The sequence below is a fragment of the Cydia splendana genome, chromosome 12, assembly GCF_910591565.1.
Source record: "Cydia splendana chromosome 12, ilCydSple1.2, whole genome shotgun sequence".
Taxonomy (NCBI): domain Eukaryota; kingdom Metazoa; phylum Arthropoda; class Insecta; order Lepidoptera; family Tortricidae; genus Cydia; species Cydia splendana.
In genome coordinates, this window is record NC_085971.1 from 13645354 (window position 1) to 13668260 (window position 22907).

At 36.7% G+C, this 22907-nt stretch overlaps 1 protein-coding gene across 4 annotated transcripts in view; it reads left to right on the forward strand.

The window, feature by feature from the left end:
- LOC134795587 (rab11 family-interacting protein 4) overlaps positions 1 to 22907 on the forward strand; it is a 135052-nt gene that overhangs the window by 27124 nt on the left and 85021 nt on the right. For all 4 annotated transcript variants that reach the window (XR_010144827.1, XM_063767482.1, XM_063767480.1 and 1 more), the window contains exons 2-4: positions 10362 to 10397; positions 19795 to 19886; positions 20879 to 20997. Coding sequence is in view for 3 of the 4 variants with exons in the window: in XM_063767482.1 (XP_063623552.1) it covers positions 19815 to 19886; positions 20879 to 20997 (191 nt within the window). In the remaining variant the exon portion in view is untranslated. The remainder of the gene's footprint in view (positions 1 to 10361; positions 10398 to 19794; positions 19887 to 20878; positions 20998 to 22907) is intronic.

Consider the following 22907-nt stretch of genomic DNA (forward strand, 5'->3'; position numbering starts at 1 on the left):
TCTAATAAACGGAAATGTCAAAATGACGGATATCGACAAATGGTTATTTATCAACGGTTTGTTAGATTTTACACACGTTTATGAATAACGCCATTAGTAATAAGTAGGTACCTCATACCTATGTCGTAGTTAGAATCGACAGTCGACACCACTAGTAGCCACCAATAGTACTAGCGGTTGACCAAAATCAGCTGCAAATGGTGTTAAAGGTATGAAAATCGGCACGATAAATCTTTAGGCCATTTGAATCAATTTGACCCGAAGCACCAAAAAAATAAAACAAACGGAAAGGAGTTATGACGTCATCTATTTTTTGTATGGATTAAAAAAAAAATTTGTTCAAAAGCCTATCGTGTGTGGTATTAAATGAAAGGGCATTTTGAGCCGGTTCTAAAAATATATCACATTATTATATTTCCGTCACTTGCATTCAATTAAAATAAAAATAATTTTCAAAACATACCAAGTTTGGGCTCCTCCAGATACGAAACCGTTGAATTATTTTTTGTAAAATATAAATCAAGTAGTTCGGGTACCGTATAGTTACTAATTACGTATAGTTAGGTAGATGTAATAGTAGTTAGTCTCTTGTCTAATTTATACCTATTGTATGGAATAAAATCTTACAAATTGACTGTCGCATAACGCATAGTTTCAGTAACCGTATTATTTTTAATTTACTAATCAAATCATTAGGTTCAATTTAACTGGTCTAGGGGCCTAGCCAAGATGCCAATCGTTTGCGCTCCGACAACGAAGCGCTTTGTCTCTATCACTCTTACATATTAGTGCGATAGAAAGACGGAGGTAGGGTTTCGTTGAAGTAGCGCAACCCATTGGCATGTTGGCTACGCACTCAAGGTGCCTAGCCAAGATGCCAATTTTTGTTTTTAATTTAATAATCAAATCATCAAGTAAATTTAACCGTTCTGGGGGCCTAGTCAACATGCCAATCGCTTGCGCTCCAACAACAAAGCGCTTTCTGTTTCTATCACTCTTACATATTAGTGCGATAGAGAGACAGAGATAGAGTTTTGTTGTCGTAGCGCAAACGATTGGCATATTGGCTACGAACCCAAGGAACCTAGCCAAGATGACAATTTTTGTTTTTAATTTAATAACCAAATCATTACGTCAATTTAGCTGTTCTGGAGACCTAGCCAACATGCCAATCGCTTGCGCTCCAACAACGAAGCGCTTTCTGTCTCTATCACTCTTACATATTAGTGCGATAGAGCGACAAAGATAGCATTTGTTGTCGTAGCGCAAACGTTTGGCATGTTGGCTACGCTCCCAATGTGCCTAGCTAAGATGCCAATTTTTTGTTTTTATTTTAATAACCATACATTAGGTATAGCTGTTCTGGGGGCCTAGCCAACATGCCAATCGCTTGCGCTCCAACAACGAAGCGCTTTCTGTCTCTATCACTCTTACATATTAGTGCGATAGAGAGACAGAGATAGCATTTCGTTGTCGTAGCGCAAACGATTGGCATGTTGGCTATGCACCCAAGATGCCTAGCCAAGATGTCAATTTTTGTTTTTAATTTAATAATCAAATCATCAGGTAAATTTAACCGTTCTGGGGGCCTAGTCAACATGCCAATCGCTTGCGCTCCAACAATGAAGCGCTTTCTGTCTATCACTCCTACATGTTAGTGCGATAGAGAGACAGAGATAGCGTTTAGTTGTCGTAGCGCAAACGATTGGCATACTGGCTACGAACCCAAAGTGCCTAGCCAAGATGACAATTTTTGTTTTTAATTTAATAACCAAATCTTTGGATACAATTTAGCTGTTCTGGGGGCCTAGCCATTATGCCAATAGTTTGCACTCCGACAACGAAGCGCTCTCTCTGTCTCTCTATCGCACTTATATATAAGAGTGACAGAGACAGAAAGCGCTTCGTTGTTGGAGCGATTGGCATGTTGGATAGGCCCCCAGAATAGCTAAATTTACCTAATTTGGTTATTAAATTAAAAACAAAAATTGGCATCTTGGCAAGGCACATGGAAGCGTAGCCAACATACCAAACGTTTGCGCCACGACAACAAAACGCTATATGTCTCTCTATCGCACTAATATGTAAGAGTGATAGAGACAGAAAGCGCTTCGTTGGCGGAGCGCAAGCGATTGGCATATTGGCTAGGCCCCCTGAACAGCTAAATTGTACCCAAAGATTTGGTTATTCAATTAAAAACAAAAATTGACATCTTGGCTAGGCACCTTGGGTGCGTAGCCAATATGCCAATCGTTTGCGCTACGAGAACGAAACGGTATCTATGTCCCTCTATCGCACTAATATGTAAGAGTGATAGAGACAGAAAGTGCTGCGTTGTCGGAGCACAAGCGATTGGTATCTTGGCTAGGCCCCCAGAAAAGCTAAATTTACTTAATGATTTGGTTATGAAATTAAAAACAAAAATTGTCATCTTTGCTTAGCACCTTGGGTGCGTAGCCAACATGCCAATCGTTTGCGCTACGACAACGAAACGCTATCTCTGTCTCTCTATTGCACTAATATGTAAGAGTGATAGAGACAGAAAGCGCTAAAAACAGCTAAATTGTACCTTATGATTTGGTTATTAAATTAAAAACAAAAATTGGCATCTTAGCTAGGCACCCAATCGTTTGCCCTACGAGTGCTACGACAACGAAACGCTATCTGTCTCTGTATCGCACTAATATGTAAGAGTGATAGAGAGAGACTATGCGCAACTCTACGGAGCGTCAACGTTTGGCATGTTGGCTAAGCACCCTGATCGGATGATAGAACTAGATAGCGTATAGCGGAACTCTTCAATGTGTACCTATACCTAAAGTAACTTAAGTAACAAATATCAAATCAATCCGACTTTTAAATAGAAGGGTGAAAATCAACTTACACAATTTAACCAATTGTACTACAAAAATTAACTTAATCCTAAATAACATTTTAATTGAATAAAACCTTAGTTAGAATAGCCTCACTTCTAGAATAATTATTCTGTTTTTTTATTCCGCATTTAAAATAAAAGTCACATGATTTCTAAAATAACTAGTGCAAGAATTATTCTAATTCAAATTGATTTGAATAAGAATAAAATTTCTGTTTTTATTCTTATTCTTATTCAAGTTAATTTTTGCCCAACTCTGCTCCTAGCCTAGTCGATAGTGAGCCTGCCTATGAAGCAGGAGTTCCCAGGTTCGAATCCTGGTAAGGGCATTTATTTGTGTGTTCATCATCATCATCACAGAAATGAATGCCCTTACCAGGGCTTGTATATATGTGTAGGCATATTATATATATCGTCGTTATATGGGAACCATGATGATGATGAACACATAAATAAATGCCCTTACCAGGATTCGAACCCGGGACCTCCTGCTTCATAGGCAAGGTCACTATCGACTAGGCTAGGAGGCCGTTTCATTGATAGATTGATAGATCACAGTTTGTAATAAGAAAAAAAAAAAATATTAAAGCTAAATATTTTCGAAATTAATTTCTTGGGGTTCGATATGAGGATATTGGGTATTACTTGAGGTATATTTTACAAAAAATAATGCAACGGTTTCGTATCTGGAGGAGCCCAAACTTGGTATGTTTTGAAAATTATTTTTATTTTAATTCAATGCAAGTGACGGAAATATAATAATGTGATATATTTTTAGAACCGGCTCAAAATTCCCTTTCATTGAACACTACACACGATAGGTTTCTGAACAAAAAATATTTTTTTTCCATACAAAAAAAAGATGACGTCATAACTCCTTTCCGTTTGTTTTTTTTTGGTGCTACGGGTGAAATTGATTCAAATGGCCTAAAGATTAATCGTGCCGATTTTCATACCTTTAACACCATTTGCAGCTGATTCCCGAATTTCAGGGTGTACCGCTATCGCTATAAGATGTTGTCACTTCTCTCTATTTCCACGTCCACGCAATCTGATTTTAACAAGATTTATGCATGAGATCTCGTTTCGTCGCTTCCAAATCGATCACGCAACTATTTAACAGCCAATCTTCTTCAAATGGCATCTTTCCCAGTAACCGTAAAAGTTTTAACAGTCTGATAGATCCAATGAAGGGACGATCAAAGTTGTGTCAGTTCAAAGCGTTTACGAGGTCGTATTTCCTTCGAAAACTAGTTTAACACCATTTTAGACGAAATCTGGGTTATCGGCTGACTTGGCTTGGACTATTGAGGACAGTTTCATGACGTGTCCGTCGTAAAATCGATGAGTTGCGGCTAAAATGTAGAAGTTAGGACTTGGAAACTATAACTCAAAAGGTTGTTAGGTTTTGTAACGATTAGCGTGAAAATAGACATATTTTAGCGGTCGTTAAAATTAATTGCCATCATAAACTGGTTTTAATGACTACAGAGACTAAATGAGCGCAATAAAAAAGTTTAACTGCAATTTTTAAACCCAATGTCAACGATACGAGTATTTTTGTTGCAATTTAAAAACAAACCCACGAAAGTATGGCCTTGACCGAAGTTGTAATGACGTGGCCTGAAAATTGTTATTTGTTTGACTCATATGCCCTTCTGATTGTATCTTTGGTCGGAATCACCTCGGCTTGTGGTAGTTGTGGTATATGCTAGCCGAATATGGTATGACGCAAAAACGTGGGCGCTGTAGAAGTATTGTAAAGGCTTTGAGAATGACTAATCGAACAACTGGTTTTGCATGGAGATGCACTCGGATATAACGCCCAAACTTGCCTAAGTTTTGCTAACAGAAAAGCATATTACCTATCTAATCTAATAAGGTGTATTCGGGTATTACCGAATGTCGGATAATTCCGAAATTCAGATGAAAATCACCCTTAATTCCATCATAATAAAAGTCTCTTTTTGGAATTATCCGACAGTTTTCGACATTCGGAATTACCCGAGTAAACCTTACCTTTAAAGAGCAATTTTTGTATATTTAATAAATAAATATATATATATATATATATATATATATATATATATATATATATATATATATATATATATATAAATATTATTTATTTATAGGTATATATATATCTGGGATCTCGGAAACGGCCCTAAAGATTTCGATGAAATTTGCTATATGGGGGTTTTCAGGGGCGATAGATCGATCTAAACTCTAAATCATAATTAGATTCCAAAAAAAGTAAAACAATTTTGCCACTTTTTACTAGCGCGTCTTGTATTTATGTAAAAATAAGTAAGTAAAAGTACTTTTTTAAATCGTAGGAGTAAAATTACCAATAAATAAATTATCTAAGCGCGTTTATTTATAAAAAGGAATTTACTATTTTACAAACAAATTATTGCAGTGGCAACATTTTTTGGAATCTAATTATGATTTAGAGTATAGCTAGGTCTTATTTCTGGGCAAATACGCATTTTTGAGTTTTTATAGTTTTTCGAGCAAAGCTCGGTCTCCATAATATAATAGTACAGTTTATGTCTTCATATACGAATGGGAGATGTGTGTATGTAATGTACAATAACCGGCAATAATATATTACACAACGAAGGTCGCATTAATATCTGACACGATCTTATTTGTAGAGCCATGGGAGCGTGTCACATCACATACTTTTGTGTGCTTTTGCGGCCTTTGAAGAGTAACATAATTATTGCAGGTGACTGTACATATTAATTTGGTAATCTTACATTGTCATACTTGCGAATAATAGCGAGTTAAAATCATAAACCAAAGATGATAAATCCCTCGTGGCGTGGAATGACTTTATTAATAAAGAAACAATGGTAAAAAGTAAAATGGCATTTCTAACAATAAGTCGGTTATCGTCACGACTGAGATATCGATTGGAGCCTACTCCTATAGTCTATATTATGCCTTTACAATCGACCGACCGCTGACCACTGTAGCTGTCGCTACGGACAGTTACTTTTAGAGGTCGCCATCGGCTTTCCCTTAAACAATCCAAATATAGAGATAATTAGTGAATTGTTTTTCTTCTTTTGTTAGCTGTAGATCTCCAATACAATAAGAACCTTTTAATGCACCCGCTGGAAAAAAAGAGCGTTAGGCGAACAGGCGGCATTATTGCTTAGTTGCGATTATTTCTAGATAAACTTTGGTGGCAGAGACATTGCGTCATTTTCGTTAAAATCATCAGCCGTCTTAAATAACGAGTTATGCGGTCAAAGAAATAAATTATGACAGATAGACAAGGGTATATCGATAAAAACTTACCCCCCTCCCCCCCCCCATAAGCTTTTAGGGGATGACTTCCAGAATAGAAAGAGTGCCTATCAAATTTCATTCAAGTCCGTTCCACAGTTGTTGAGCAATTAAATAACAAACATCCTCACAAATATATTATCAAATATAGGTACTATAGATTATCGAATTATTTATTTGTGAAAGTAATGTTGACAATGTCTTACAAATAGATAATGAAAAGAGTTGGTAATCAACTCAGCTTGTCACGTAAAATGGATTTCGATAACTTATCATTATCATTATTTGAAATAGTGAACTGTTCTTAAATTTATTGCATAAATAATTAGGCAATATGCAATTTATTTATGTCGTAATCACAAAATATACTTACCTATCTAACATTTTATGGTCCTTTAGCCTCTGATTATAGATGTCATGCAGTGTAATAAATTATAACGCGTGGCGATTACGTTGTAACGATTTACGAAAACAAAAAACTGATGAACATAACTAAGCCAAATTATTATATAGGGGCCCACTGATTAACAGTCCGCCGGACGGTATCGGCCTGTCAGTTGTTCAGAACTGTCAAAATTTTGTTCTAACTGACAGGCCGATACCGTCCGGCGGACTGTTAATCAGTGGGCCCCTTTAAGTCATCCAATACCTATAATCCAATTAGGTACGTTGTTATTCGACTCATTAGCAACCTAATATTTACGTAAAGCATACAAACAAGGGGATTGATACGTCAATAGATCATATTTCATAGTTCCATGAATGTCCTCTCTTCAAGACTGGATATAATCGGCCCGATTCGAACTTTAAGATACGTCAAATATTACGTCTAGATACGATATGGATTAGATAGGTATGTCAGTGTCAAAAATGACGTTTTGTTTGAAGAAACGTCATTATGAGCAACAACGCAAGGTATCATAAGCCCCCTTCAGACTATGTGCGTGAATCGCGGCGCGAGGTCGCGGAGCGAACATATCGCGAAGTTGACGTATGACTCCACACTCGCACACTTCACGGCGATTTCACAGTTTGGTTTGCGGCAATATGGCGGAAAAGCATCAGCTGATCGAGTTTAACTGTTAGTTATCTATGGCATCATACGTGATTTAGCTGTTTTTCCATTTTGTTTTATTGTAAAACCGTAAAATATAGCTGCTTAATATAATATAATCATAATATCATTATTATTTATCTTACCACAGAGGAGCCAAAATATTGTGTAATGTGGAGTCTTGCAAGATCGCGCTTCGCGTCTCCTTTGACGCGGACCGAAATACCGACAAAAAACGGAGAACAGTAAGGCACGAAGGCGTGAACAGTCTGCGAAATCGACGCCACACTCGCGTTCGCGGCTTCGCGCCGCGAATCGCGCATGAGTGTGGAGGGCACTTAAGGAATATTTTCCGTTTCTGAACGTACGCGATCTGAGTCAGTGAACGTAATTCCGTAGGTACCCTTATTAACGCGTTATGTACCCTAATGAATAGGCAGTGAGCATCAACCGTTTCTTCCCGAAAGGCCCGTTATGCGTACAATCGCCCACACTGTTAACTGTACATCGGTGGACCTTATGCCTTTTGTTATAAGGGTGTACAGTTAGGAGTGTAGCTGTTTGTACTAACTGCAACACGCTTAAGGTGCCGTGGGTTCAGATCAGAGAATAGAGTTTTTGAAAAATCGTATTTTATTTTAGATCACAATACGGTTGCCAAAAAACTAATTAGCAATGTTGAAGATTTTGTCTAGTGATTTCATCGATTCGAATCCTGATTTATTGGCCTTCGCTCGATAGAAAAAAAGGGACAGGAACATAATAGGTTTATAATGCACTTTAATTTGTAACATTGCTTCTAAAAATGCGCAATTTTATTTTTAGGGATCTCATTGATTTTTTTTTTGTAAAACTTACAACAAATTGAAATTCAATAACATGATATTCGCGGTCCCGAGCACGTACATCCATGTCGCTCACTCTTACGCTCAGTAGAGTGAGAGAAGAACACGAACCTACGGGGCCTTAACAGCATTGACGGTGGTACCATTGCCCGTTAATTGACTATTTCTAGTCCTTATTGCAACGAGATAGAGTCTACTTATGGTCATTGTTGCTGTTAGTGTAGCGTAGATAATGATAGCGTTGCGTGCATAGACTAGACTAGACTGGTTATACGGCAGCCCTAGGGCTGTAAATCCTGTTGGACATCCGTGCCTTTAGTAGAGGTCAGTTACCTATACTGGTTTTGTTTTAAATATCATTTTTAAACTGACCATTTAATATTTTAGAGATTTACTAGAGTTATTTTAGGCCTATGTCCAGCAGTGGACGTCTTTCGGCTGATATGGTGAGTGTTATTTTGTTCCGTAATATATCAAAAATCAGGCTAGAATTTATTTACTTACTCTTATTTACAAATAAGAACTTTTCAACTGTTCCTTATTTCCCGTTTAAAATTGTTTGCACACACACACATTATAAATACTTAAACAACGTAATTTTAATAAACATATATCTAGGGACACAGCAGCGCCCCGCCAAGTCAAGCAAAACAAATAGAAAAGGCACTTTTTTTTTAAATGTGCTTTTTTTGTTGATTTGGTGGGTAATACACCCAGTTATAAATAATTGTAGACCGCAAAGTGTTCAACTTGCCTGCCCAACTGTCATAAAAATGTTATGACGAATTTATGGAACAGTTCATGCATGTCACTAGGAAAAACCAATTGACATGCGGAACAAAAACCGGTACCGAATAGAAATCACATTAATTGAAGAAGAACAAACATGCATTGCCGCGTTTTAATCAAATTGCCGGATTTCGTAGACACTCCTACTTTGATATATGCGCACGCACCGATTTTGTTCTAAGCCTAGCCGCCGGTAGGCAGTAAGGTAAACGTACTAGTGCTCGACATGCTAATGCCCAATAGATGACACCTTGCTGTCACCTCTATTGACAATGACCTAAGTTTCAATAAGATGACATGAACTGGGACCGCGTCGAGCACCAGTAAGTTTACCTTACCTAATATGTAGCTTAAATATTGCATAACCGTCTAAAATTAAGCTTATTACGACAGGGGCAGTTAGATTTTTGTATTTACTTGAGTAAATACAAAAAATTTACTTAAGTAAAAATACTTGGTTTGGTACTTATTTGAGAAAAGTTACGAGATACAAAACAAAGGTATGATGAAATCCGTGTAATCTATTGGCTTCCATGTCACTTACATTTTCTTCGATCTTTTGGCTTAATCAAACGTGACCATAATTAGATAATTGCTGACCACAATGCGACTAAAGATTAGGGAACACGTGAAGTATGACGTCAAATACAGTGGATCTTTAGGGGAAGCCTTAAACAACAAGTATGTAGATACTTAAAAAAACTCACAGTTTAGGTGGTGAACTTGTGATACACAGTAGTGAAGCCCACAACTAAACAGAAAAGGCTTCAGTCTATAGATAACAATTGTATTTATTTTATGCTTAGTAAGTACTTACAGCAGTAGGTAGCTAAAAATAGTAAAAATACCAAAAATGTGTAAACAACACTAGCGACCTCTCTCCACTTCTCACGGGTCATTGTTTAAATTCTATTTTTAAACAATATAAGATCTACAATTTGAATAAAGCTGACCTTGCGCGGTTATTATTCAAATGGCACTGCCACAGACATTAACAAAGCTTGCCAAATATCACTATCATGGGTATCGAATCACCTTTATCCACCGCGGGTGTGTCTATGGGTAACGATGGGAATGCAGCCCAGAAGCGGTTCTTCCTGACCTTTCAACTGGCACGCTCCGCAGAAATTATATCGCTTTCTGATAGCTTTTTGCCATTCGCAAAAATGGTTTTGATTTGCTTTGTCCCACTTACACTCGTATTGATTTTTATCATGCTGAATATATTTGTTTATATTAATGAATGGATCAAAACAAAAGCGTCGTTTATTATTCGATATTTCGTATGAAAAATAATCTGGGGGCTCGGTAGTGCCCCCGCCAAGTCAAAACAAAGGGCACTTTCTACTGTTTCTCACAGTGATTTATAGTTATTTTCTAATTATCTTTATCGTTATAACTTATATTCTTTGCGAGTGTCGTGCCTTATAAATGTAATCAGTACACTTACATGATAAGTGTAATTATTGTCAAACTGAATTCTTCTTTCTCTTTTCAGATCTCGCTGTCTCCAAGGAAGGTGGATAATCGTTCGGTGAGCAAGTTTTTATAGTCATCACAATAATTGTTACGTCATTAAAGGAAATGGTGGCGGTATGCGATACACGTCCCCGCGTCCGTCCGGTTTGCTTCTTATTTCGGGGCATTGACAAACTGTTGTGACTAACATATCATTCCACCGTATCACCTACACATTATTAATCTGAATAATTTCCCATCATTTTGGTGACGGCGTATTAAAGTTAAAATGTTAATGTCAGAAATGATTCTAATAAGATCTATATAAACAGTACCTTTGCAACTCAAATTGGCTACACCGATAATAATGATGACATAATGATTATACCGATTTGTGCTAATCATAAGTTGTACCATTCATAAGTGCTTGTTGCTAGGCCTACATGAATAAAGTATATTTGAACATTGAATTGAATTCGGGAGACTACCGCTCTATGACAATAATTGTTCTGATGTTCTATATTGGCGGTTAAATTCCAAACTAAAATATTATGTAAGTACAAATAATAAAATGAGTTTTGTTATCAAATAATCATAACGATAACATGAACGCATAGGTACTCTCAACAGTCTCTTACAACTTACAACATTTTTCTTTTTAGAAAAATAATTCTATATAGCCATGCAGACTGATAGAAATGAATGTATCGGCATTTAGACGATCACAATAGATTACTCAACCAGTTAGTTTAGCGGTGAGGTTAATTTGGAGTTAAGACTGACTGTGGCGAATGGCATCACGTAAACTGCGCATCTAGCGGGAGTTTAAACTTTAAACGAACAGCCGTCACTGCTAAACTTAGTTAATGGTTTAGCTTTAGTGGAAGATCGGTGTGGCCAAATGGGGTTGGCCGGTCGAAGTTGCAGATGGCGCCAGCAAAGCTTGCCCTTCAATCCCTAGAAATGTGTCAATTTTTTGTTTTTTTCATGCCTTGGATCCCAGCCGTTTAAGCCAAATCACATAGAAAAAGGGGCAAGCTATTATGGCGCCATCCATGCAAGCCTTTGATAGTTGCACACCCCATTCATAGACGAGCGTATCTGTTAAAACACGCGGATACAATTAAAATACATTTTTTTGCCATAAAACATCCAGAAGCACCATATTTTTCAAAACCACAATTATAAATTTCTAATAAAAAACCTCTAAGTACATTATTAATTTAGATACTTATGTAATTTCTAAAACTAATATCGTATCAATAAACATAATATGTATGTTCTGATTATATTTTTACAAAAACGTTGTTATATTTCTAAAAAAATTATGTCTAAGGCCTATTGATATTTTAAGCAAAAATATAAAAGTATACCGACTAATAGAATACCCCCTATAGGTGCAACTCTTGCGCAACTCGCGCAGGTTGATGCCACCGCGACCACCGAGACTGCAGCTGCACTTTTTAACCACTATTAACCTTTACTTTTATGGTAACTGCTTTCAAACTATCTTACAAAATCAAAGCTGTAAATATATTTTTATGCAATTAAAGGCCATGCTGATTTTACGAGCGCGTGTAAGACATCAAGATTTACTGTCTTATTACGCACAGAATATACGAAGTACCTATTCTTTACATTTTTGTACCTAGACAGCTATTCTAAAATGGGCATGAATGAGCAATTAAATATTGACAATTGTCTGTGTTTATTTGTGACGTTCCACGGAAAAAGGTACCTTATGAGGGTTTCTAGTTTCGGAGATATGAAATGTTTTGTAAAGAGGTGAAAAAATGTTCAATTTTTTTTTATTGTGTGATCTGAAACCTTAATGCGTAACGTTTGTTTACCTGTTTTTATTTTTGTTATAAGTTAGTTATAAGCCTAGTAATGTCGTCTCAGAGTTTAGTAGAAAAGGTACCTTATGGAAAAAAGATTGAAAATTCCCAAAAAAACTAGTCAATACGGGAAAAGAAGTTTGGTAGAGAACTGTATTAGCATTCTGCAAAACTAATTTGATAATTTCAGTTCTGGTTGGGGCGCCTCGCAAATATTATAACCGTACATCGACCGACATTACAAATCCAAGTAGCCTGCTATTATACCAAAGTTACTCTCGTCAAGTCTTTCTTAACTAGAATAATCTTCATTTGGTTTGGTCGCATGCAGTAAATCAGCCATTGGTTTGCTGAAAAATGCCAATACCCGACGAATTACCTTATGGAATATCTGAGGTCATTGAACCTCAATGCCGCTTATCTTCAATAGCAACCGAAATATATTATTGATAAGAAATAGACGATTTATACCATCTTAACCCCAAAATATTATTAGTTTATCCTAACTGTTCCATCATCATCATGCCTCATCATGTAACTTAATCACAAGGTACCTTTTCATTACATACAAATTATTGGTCTTTTTTAAGATTATTATGACGAAGAACTAATTCAATTTGGGGCAGTTTAATGTAAATTAATATTTTCTATTCATAAAAGATAAACTGTAATATGATTGATATTTTGTAGTGATGTATTATTAGATTTATTTCCATAAGGTACCTTTTCGTAAATGTATGGAGCAAATACTGTTATTGTTATGTAAGTTTAAAGTGGCATAAGGGGTTAAATATAGTATTTAGTTGGGGTTTTCGGATTTATTTCATTTGAATGACAGAATTTCTTTCATATGTGCTCAGAAAAATTGATTGATTGACATTAAAAGTAAAAATATTCAATTTTGTGATTTTATATGAAAAAGTCAGAAAATACATTTTCACCTCTAAATCGGTATTGTTTTTTGCTTAAACTGTCTGTCAGTGTCGTTTTCTAATAGATAAAATTTAAATCTTGAGAGCTCATTGCAATCAATCGTGAAAATGAAATAAAACTTTATTTTCAAGAGATTGACTAGTATACACATAAATCAGTCGATATCAAAAGTTTCTATTTGCATTACAGAACAAGTCGCAATATTTTTTTAATCTCACATATATAAGGTATTATTATTTGTAGTCAACTATGTAACTTACTTCAGGAACATCGTTTTTTAGGCGGCTAAACTTAAAACTTCTCTATCGTAAAGTTGCTAATTTCACAACATTATTTTCAAAAAATCATATCTCTGTAACTACGCAACCTAGAAGGTTGATCTTTTGTGTTATCGATAGCTTATTTATTGTAGATTACTGGGGTATGCATAACTCCATACCCGCCATAAGGTACCTTTGACCGTGGGACGTCACATTTTATTGTCAGGGGTCACAGTAATTAGTTAGTGCTAAACTACGCGCGTTTTAGCTACCACTACTTTTTGCGTCTTAGAGAACTTGGCATATTTTTCACATTTATGTTTTGGGTGCATATAAATCTGTATATGAAATTAGTTTAGTTGTAAACCAAGAAAATTAAGTAATTATCAACTTTAGTATAGATAGATAGATTTTTATTTAGTATTAATCATACACTGTCCATTACACAATATAAATTGATTACAAAACTGTAATAATTTAAAATTCACATGTTAATAAAAATAAAATAAATATTTCAAATGGAAATCAAGTACTTAAACAATTAGATAAAATCTTTGTAACAAGAATGGCGTGTGTTCTCGCTTTGCTCTATTTGGTCAATATCGCATTTCTCAATAGTAGTACTGCTGGCCTAGCCAAGGTGACAATCGCTATCGCTACGACAGCGAAACGCTTTATATCTCTCTATCACTCTTCCATATTAGTGCGACAGTGACAGTTGCGTTTCGATCGCTACGGAGCGTAAGCGATTGGCATGTTGGCTATGCGGCCTGTTGGCTAAACGCGACTTGCCAGAGAAACTTTAACCGAACCGGCATGCTGGAGGAGGGTCATGGATTTTTTTGTACATTCTAACGACATTGCACATAACTGATTTATATGCAATACATTTTATGTGGTAAAATTTAAATATTTTGATTGGATTTGCGATATCTTTTTAGACCTGACAGAAAATATTTGTTTGCTATAATGCGATATACTTAGGTGTTGAGTAGATATATATGGTCAAGCAAATCTTGTCAGTAGAAAAAGGCGACAAATTTAAAAAATGTAGGCGCGAAGGGTTATCGTCCCATAGAATATTTGAATTTCGCGCCTTTTTCTACTGACAAGATTTGCTTGACCACCTATATATCTGAACACTAAAGGGGCCCACAGATTACCAGTCCGCCGGACGATATCGGCCTGTCAGTTAAACGCAAAATTTTACAGCTCCGAACAACTGACAGGCTGAAGGTATCGTCCCGCGAACTGATGGTAATCTGTGGGCCCCTTAACTAGGAACTTACATCTACGTCTATATTTAGTTGGATAAAGCACATAAAGTAATCAGAAAATCATGAGCAGGGAAATGACAATTTTCCTGCTTTTACCGGTTTGTTGGAATGAAGTTACACAACCAGATCGTGTGCAGCAAAATAATCATTTCCTAGCACTAATTTGCTCAATTTCTTTATTTCTTTTAATTTCCTTCCTGGCGACTTATTGTAAAATAGCTTCTGCCCGCGACTTCGTCATGATGATGATGAAAAATATCCTATGTCCTTTCTGGGGCCTCAAACTATCTCCATACCAAATTTCATCCAAATTCAGCGGTTTAAGCATGAAGAGGTATAGACAGACAGAGTTACTTAATTATATATATTAGTAGGTACCTAGTATAAAATGAAATAAGCAACTAGTTTATACAGTATCCGATACGATATCGGAGATCAAACCGATATTATAGTATCAAGTAAAAAAACCGTCGTATGTGCTTTTTGTAGTTATGTATTCGTCACATCTATCCGTCCGATCTGTCTGGCAGACTCAATTCGGCGACGTACTGAAACGTCGTACGGCGACGTACTGAATCGTCGTACGGTGACGTACCTACATTTTTCCCGCGCTAAGATAAAGGATGATGGAAAAACCTACTTAACGTATAGTAGACTATATCTAACGCTATTTTCTGTCAAAGCTTAATAAAATAACCCGTTAGAAAGAACAATCATGTCACACGGACATAACCGTCCGCACATAAGTGTTTTGACGCGTTATAAGAATGCCATTGGAAAATACATTCTTATTGGAAACGGAACACTGTCCGTTTACTTGATTGTCGTGACATTATGTTTACCGTTCTTTACGACATATTAGCCATTGTCACGTTGAAATAAGATTTAGTTTCCCGTGGCAGCTTTTTAACTTTGCCTATACTTTGATTATCATAACTTTCTCGTTTTGAGGCCGCTTGCGATAAGTTTAACAATAAATGCAGCAAGCGGTAAATGCGATCGTTAGATATAATACCTAAGTAAGTTGCATAAAGAAACTAGAACTGGTGAAGCGGTGCATGGCCAGTTTGAGCCGGCCGTCGGCTAGTCCGGTCCTTTGCCTTTAAAACGGGATTTAAAAAAATGAAGGCACCGGCTGTGTCGTTTATGTACAGCCTTTAATTAACGTCTTCGGATAGTGCGGAATAAGAAAAAGTTGAGATTCATATTTAAAATAAATGAATAAAAGTCGTAACAGTGGTGATGAAGTCATGATATTGGAATCTACTTCAAATAGTAATTTGATGAGTTTACCAGTTATACCTATCGTGAAACTACGTCTTAAGAAACATGGTGTTCTTAAACTACATATCCTTCCTAAATAACTATGTATTTAAAATACGAAAGTAATTATGAAATATTACAAGTGACAAAGAAGACGTTTCACTCAGATTTCATTGAATGATGTTTATGAGATACCTACTTATTATTTATTGTAGTGTAGATGTGTGTTCTGAAAGTTTACACAACTGATCTTGACATTCCTGGACGATGATAACAGCACTGCACGTTGACGTATATAAGAATTTCTTTTTAGAAAAACATATACCTACTTGAGACTTTTTTACTTACATATTTTTTTACATAGGTGAATGTGAATTTAGATACGAGTACTTTTCACAAAAATCGGTAGCTTTTACATGAAGTTTGATAAAATACATATTTATACCTACATACAAGATATATTCTCCTTCTAGGGGCATACCAAAACTGACAATCTTATTTGGCTTTTGTCGTTGTACGATTGTCACCTTAAGGATTTGGCATACGCAGACGAAGTCGTGGACAGAAGCAGAAAATATTACTGCATACTTGTAAAGAGATTCAACTCTTCAACTAAAATATGTACAGCGAGCTACAAAATTGCATGGACACATTAAATATGAATAAATTCGTTCAAAACGTAGCCATACAATTTTTACAGTAGGAGTCCATTATAAGGATAGAGTATAATCAAGAAAAAAGACCTTGTCAAACCTTATAATCTACTAGCCTCGATATGTTTGTCGGCATTTTCACTTGCGTGTCTTGTCTATTTACTAATAGCTATACCGAGTTCGCAACATATCAGATTGCTATCAGAACCAGTGAAGCGTGAATGTGACAAGGTACCACACCGTTCACGTATCAATGGATCTGCTCTCAGTTCTCTTTGCATGCAACTGTGTGCAATTAAATATTTCGAGATAGCTGGGTGCCTAGCCAAGGTGACAATCGTTTGCGCTATGATAACGAAACGCTTTGTGTTGCTAAATCACTCTTCCATATTAGTGCGACAGTGACACTGACAGTTGCGTTTCGTTCACTACGGAGCACTATTTTCTGTGCTACGGAGCGTACCTAAATGATTGGCATGTTGGCTACGCACCCTGGGCAGGTAGCGTGAAAGATTTTGTGTACGTGATTGATTACATAGGTGTAATATAAGCCGGGCTATGACAATTAATATCGAAGTTAATGATACCTATATGATTAACAAATTGCAGGCTGAGACGTTATTAGGTTTCGATATCATAAATACAAGTGTGATATGAAAATGTTTATTGAATAGTGAAATTCAACCGGCTATTAAAATCACCTAAGGAGAAACCACAGTTTACACTTTCATATCAAAATAAGTAGGTACTAGTTAACATTAAACGAGAAAAAGTTATAACTCACTGCAAAGCAAGAGTGTTAAAATAAGAGATTTCAGACGCGATCGCTGAGTGCGAGTCAATTTAATACAAATCTTGCTATGTTGTTATTAGAAAAATCCATCAAAAACATTATTAGTATCTTTACAAGTAGAGCCAATATTAAAAAGGACGAGAGATTATTGAGTTATTTAATCATTATTTATTACTTATCAATAGTGCCGTCGCAGATTCAAGTTATAAACAGTTTTGACTTTCCGTTTTCTGACGGATTCGACCTCTAAATAAATAACTATTCGTAAGTATGTCAATTATTTGCAAGATATATGGGAGTTAGAAGCAGTTTATATTATATTGAGCAACGGTACACGTGTACCGCTAGAACTATTAACATGTTTCTTGTCACATTTGCATAAACAGGAAACAATAATCAATGTAATATGCTAGATTACACCCACATTTGTGGAAATTATTTAAAAATTCACATTCGCATTTGAAAGTAGGTACGTAGGTACTCCGTTTTATAGTTATAATACCCGCATCCACTTGAAATGTGAAGTGAAATTTATATGAAACCGTTTTTGTGCACTTACATGCAAAATAACTGCAACTTAATAGGAATATTTTTTGGTATAAATTACCATTGTGCATTTATTATAACGTTATTTTGTGCAGAGAGTAAAGAAAGCAAAACAACAGAGAGTAAAGCAGTTTTTAACCAATCTTTCCAAAGAAGCTACAAGTGGCTGATGCATGATGTTCAGAAGTTAAGATTATCAGTATTTGTGGTGTTGTAAACCCACATAAAGAAAATTCCAAAGTTAAAGTACTTATCAATATTTAGAATGAAGCTATAAATGAATTTACTTAGAAATTAATATAGGTATATCCAGAAATTAAGAGAATTTGTGGCTACCTACTCACTACAAGTTCACTCTGCGGGAAACTAGAAATTCTAAATGAAGAAAATGCCAATATTTGATTGATATAATTTAGATTGATGCAAAAATGCCAGATATCCAGATGCTAAGATTAACAGTGTTTTATTTGCTGTCGAATACCTACAGTAAAACTCTGCGTTGCAACTAGAACTACAAAAGCCAAAATTAGACGTATATTATTAAGATATTGACGCAACAAATGCCAGATATCCAGAAGCTAAGATTATCAGTGGCTCTAGTGCTTCGGGGAGATGTGTTGGAGGCCCTCAGGCTGCTGGAGGTCTGGTGGCAAGGAGTCCTGGTCCTCGCGAGGCTGTTGATGTTATACTGTCAGCTGCTGCAATTTACTTTATATGGTGGGCTTTGTACTGTATACTTCACAAATTTATTTAATACTGACCTGCCGCCGACCCTACCTGCGTCCGCAATTATTTCCAATATAACTTGACCCCAAATATTGATAGCAAGTATACGTTATCGGAGATCAAACTTATACTGGTGCATGGTTAATTGTCATAGGTATATACATAGTTAAGGAAGCTGGAAACGTTATGAATGGCACGCCAGTAACGACCTCTGGCGAATTGTGCAGTCACGATGTCTGGTCACGATACAAGCTGTACTGGAATTCAAGCTTACAGACTAACCATCTAAATTCTAAACCATCAACGATATAATTAACTAGCCGTACGTAAACCTTACTCCAATGAGATAAAATGTTAGGTTTTTTAAATATATGAACACGTTATCTATCCTATAAAAAAAAACGAAGTCAAGTGAACAATATAAATGAGTAGTGCCAAAAGTCCTACTTTAGCAAAAAAGTACCTAATTATTTGAACCTAAGAATAATACTACATGCTTATCGGACGCTTATTTGATTGTTAAAGAAAGTATCACTATTATCACTAATCTCCGTCATTAATTAATAATAATGCCTAGGCTGACTCATGAAGTAGGTACCATTACATGACTGTTAATGGCTTAATCTCCCATTTCACGGCCTTGTTTTCAATTAATTGATTACTCGATTGTTGTCGCATAGTTACAATAAGATGACAAATCGGTAAACTAAGTATTTACTTTCGCAGCATACTTAAAATAATAAATATGAGTGGAGAAATTAACGAAAATCATATATTGTTTAAGTAGCGGACTCTGGCGCAATTAGGGCATGTTTCCCACCCTGGATTTGTACAAAATAATAGAGATATTAGCGAAACCAGACAAATCCTTACCTTGTTCTCAACAGGTGGTCCCTACTCGGCTCGGAGCACCTGAAGTAGTCTGCGAATTAAAAAAAAAACCTTTATTCAACCTAGGTGTTAACTTCTAAACAATTAAAAGTCCCTGGCAAAAAAATAAATTTGGTTGAAGAGTCCCATATTGCTGAAAGGTCAAGATTGGCTGCTAGGGTAATATAGGAAGACAAAAATAACCTAACCTAAATAACCTAAGAACTTATGTAAAAAGTAATGAAATAAACGCATTTGTATTTGTATTTGTAAAAATAAAAATACGCTATAATTGGACTTACGCTTGATTCCAGAACTGAAGGTGCCGACGGCCATGATGGCGCCAAGCGTGACGCAGCGCACCAAGTCGCCACGCTCGCCAGGAAACCTGCCCAGGAAACTACAGGTCGGTACTGATTTTTTTTAGTTTAGCTGTAAAAAATTGACCTCTTTCACTTTCATGTAGGAGGGTCACTTTTGCTACGGCCAAAGGTGCGTTCCACCAGAGTACAAATGTGCAAGTTGCGGAAAGTTTCCAAAAAGCGGTTAAATCAGGAAAATTCCACTAGAAACAAAGGAAACTTTCATTTTGGAAGTGGTCAATTTTAGAAAAAGGTTCCCATACAAAAATTTAAGAAGATTGCGCAATTTTGCGACGGCACATCAGTACACCAGAGTAGGTATGGCTTGCAAAAACAGCTGTTTGATACCAGTCTCAACTCAACATATACTAGGTGATATCCAGCGTTTCAGAATGATCCCTTTCGGTGTATTCGTAGAAGTCTCGATTATTCATCTACTAAAATTGAACCGATGGTTCCAGTTTAGCACAGGGCCTTAGTTCTTGAAATACTAAATGATAAAGTCATTCCGACGACTTATCTCTAAGTGCAGTTTGTGTGGATTGACGTGCACTATCTATTAGCTGTCGAGGTTACCGACGTTGTTAAATTCAGTTAGAGGGCCTAGCCTCGAAAAACTTGGCATTCAGTTAAACTGATAGATAACAGCTCTCTAGAAGGGCGGATAACATCTAAGGTACATTCACTCCGACAGTCGTCGAGCCTAGCTGAGTTTCTTGCTGGAACCCTCTCAGATAAGTATGCCAGGTTTAGCGAACCAGCAATAAACCCTTACTTGATCCAATAAGCTCTCTCACCCCAGATCAGCTAATCTCACTGGAGCGAAAACTCTATAGGATAGGAGTATGTAGTACATATTAAGTCTGGTCGAGGACGGATCCTGGAATTTCTCCAGGCTACCTTCCCACCACCCAGCCTAATAGGTAGCTCTAACACTGTATGAGCAAACATCCCAAGTCATGTTATAAAATGCTCTTGCCGAGAGCCTTCCATGAATTATAATCGATAACTAACCAGATTATTTGTCGTTTTCCAGAACGGGTCGGAAGCAGGCCAGTCGGAGCCGACGGCGGACTCCAGCCCAGGCAACTCCATCTCTGACGTGGAAAACTTCGAGTGCTACGGCGAGGCCGACGCCGATGTTCCCGCCAACGCGTTAGTATCGTGGTATATTATAATTATTTAAAAGCCGGGCAGGAGACAGAACTCAACGCAATGCGCGATGAGCTAAAGGGCATAATTTACAATTATGTCGGAGGGGTGCTGACCTGGAACGAGTTTGGTCACACAGAATTCGATTTAATGCAGGGTCGGGTACGAAAGTGCATATAAAAGTACTCACATATTTCTGCTACTATATAATGTACCTAACTATAATGCTAAGACACGGTATGCCCTAAGTTTATTTTTTCCGTTCCCCTAAGGTATACTATGCCCTAAAGAGTCACAAGTCATACGCAACCTAAAAAGTAAATTATAAAATCTATTAGAACGTGAACCAACCTTGTACCTATGTCAGGTATATACCAGTTTTGTAGTGTGAGATACGTCCAAGACTAGGTCATGCATGTCATGTTTGTCCTAACAATTATTTACTGACTATTCTTAGCCCTTGTTGCCTTGACATAAGGACTTTAGATAGTAAACTATAAACGTTACTGTTGGTTACTTGTATTTACGAGCAGAACCACATTTACAACATCACGAGTTGGTGTCACGTTTTTGTGTTTACGCCATGTTGCCCAAAACAAAGTGTCGTGACTGCTCCTATTTAACTTTAGTGTTTACCTTGTTTAACTTCAGACCTGGATATCTAGTATTCATAGGATTGCTAGACATCGGGTTTAAGAGTTACACGAACCTATAAAGTTACTCATTATACTGTATTATTTTTGCTGAATAAATTACCCCACATAAACCGCCGCCATACAAGTTTAGTTCTCATTATAAAACGACGTTCTAAAATGATTAGAAGGAATGTATATTTTTGAATGCGCATTTAAACCTTAATCATTCAGTATTTCAGTTGTTGGAGCATTCCATAGTACGAACACGATTTTCTGAAAATTTGCAGGTACATATTTATAAGAGTAGGTATCCTTTTCTATGACAAATGGTCAAAAAATGGACAGAAAAATAATCGCATGCTTTAAACGCCGAAAAAAAAGTCGCAACACAGGAAATAAAATGTTTTTGTACGGGACAGCCCGTGGAATGTTCCTGTTGTTGTTTTATTACATACACAACATAAATTACAACGTAAACGTTAGTAAACAACGACATACACGTACCATTCGTCAATGTAAAACAACGACATACACGTACCATTCGTCAATATAAAACAACGACATACACGTACCATTCGTCAATATAAAACAACGACATACACGTACCATTCGTCAATATAAAACAACGACATACACGTACCATTCATCAATATTATTATACAATAATGATCTTATTGATGATGCGATGACGACAGCTTTGCATAGTACTTAACGTACAGTCAGCAACAGAAGTTGCTAAGCGGGCGAGGTGTTCAGAATTACATTGACGCGCTCTTATTCTCTTAACAATAAAGTCGCGTCAAGATCATTTTGAACACCTCGCCCGCTTAGCAACTACTGCTGCTGACTGTACCATACTCGCGCACGAAGGGTTCCGTACCATTACGCAAAAAAATCACGTTTGTAGTCATGTTATATAGGAGGCAAACGAGCAGACGAATCGCCTGATGGTAAGCAATTACCGTCACCTATGGACACCTGCAACAGAGTGGTTGTAAGTGCGTTGCCGGCCTTTAAGATGGGAGTAAGATCTTTCATTGCAGGTTTAAAGTCGTATCGGCCCGGAAATACCGCGGGTGACAGTTCAATCCATATCATTCACACTGTTAATGACAATTCTAAACCTTATAGCATAGGGGAGACACTCCTGACTTCGGGCAAACTCGGCTCCGTTCGGCTCAACATTACTCCGAGCAATTATTAGGGTCGACACAACTTGTCGTCCCTTTGCGTGCACGACCACAGATAAGATAATTACTTGAATTTTGACAACCCTAA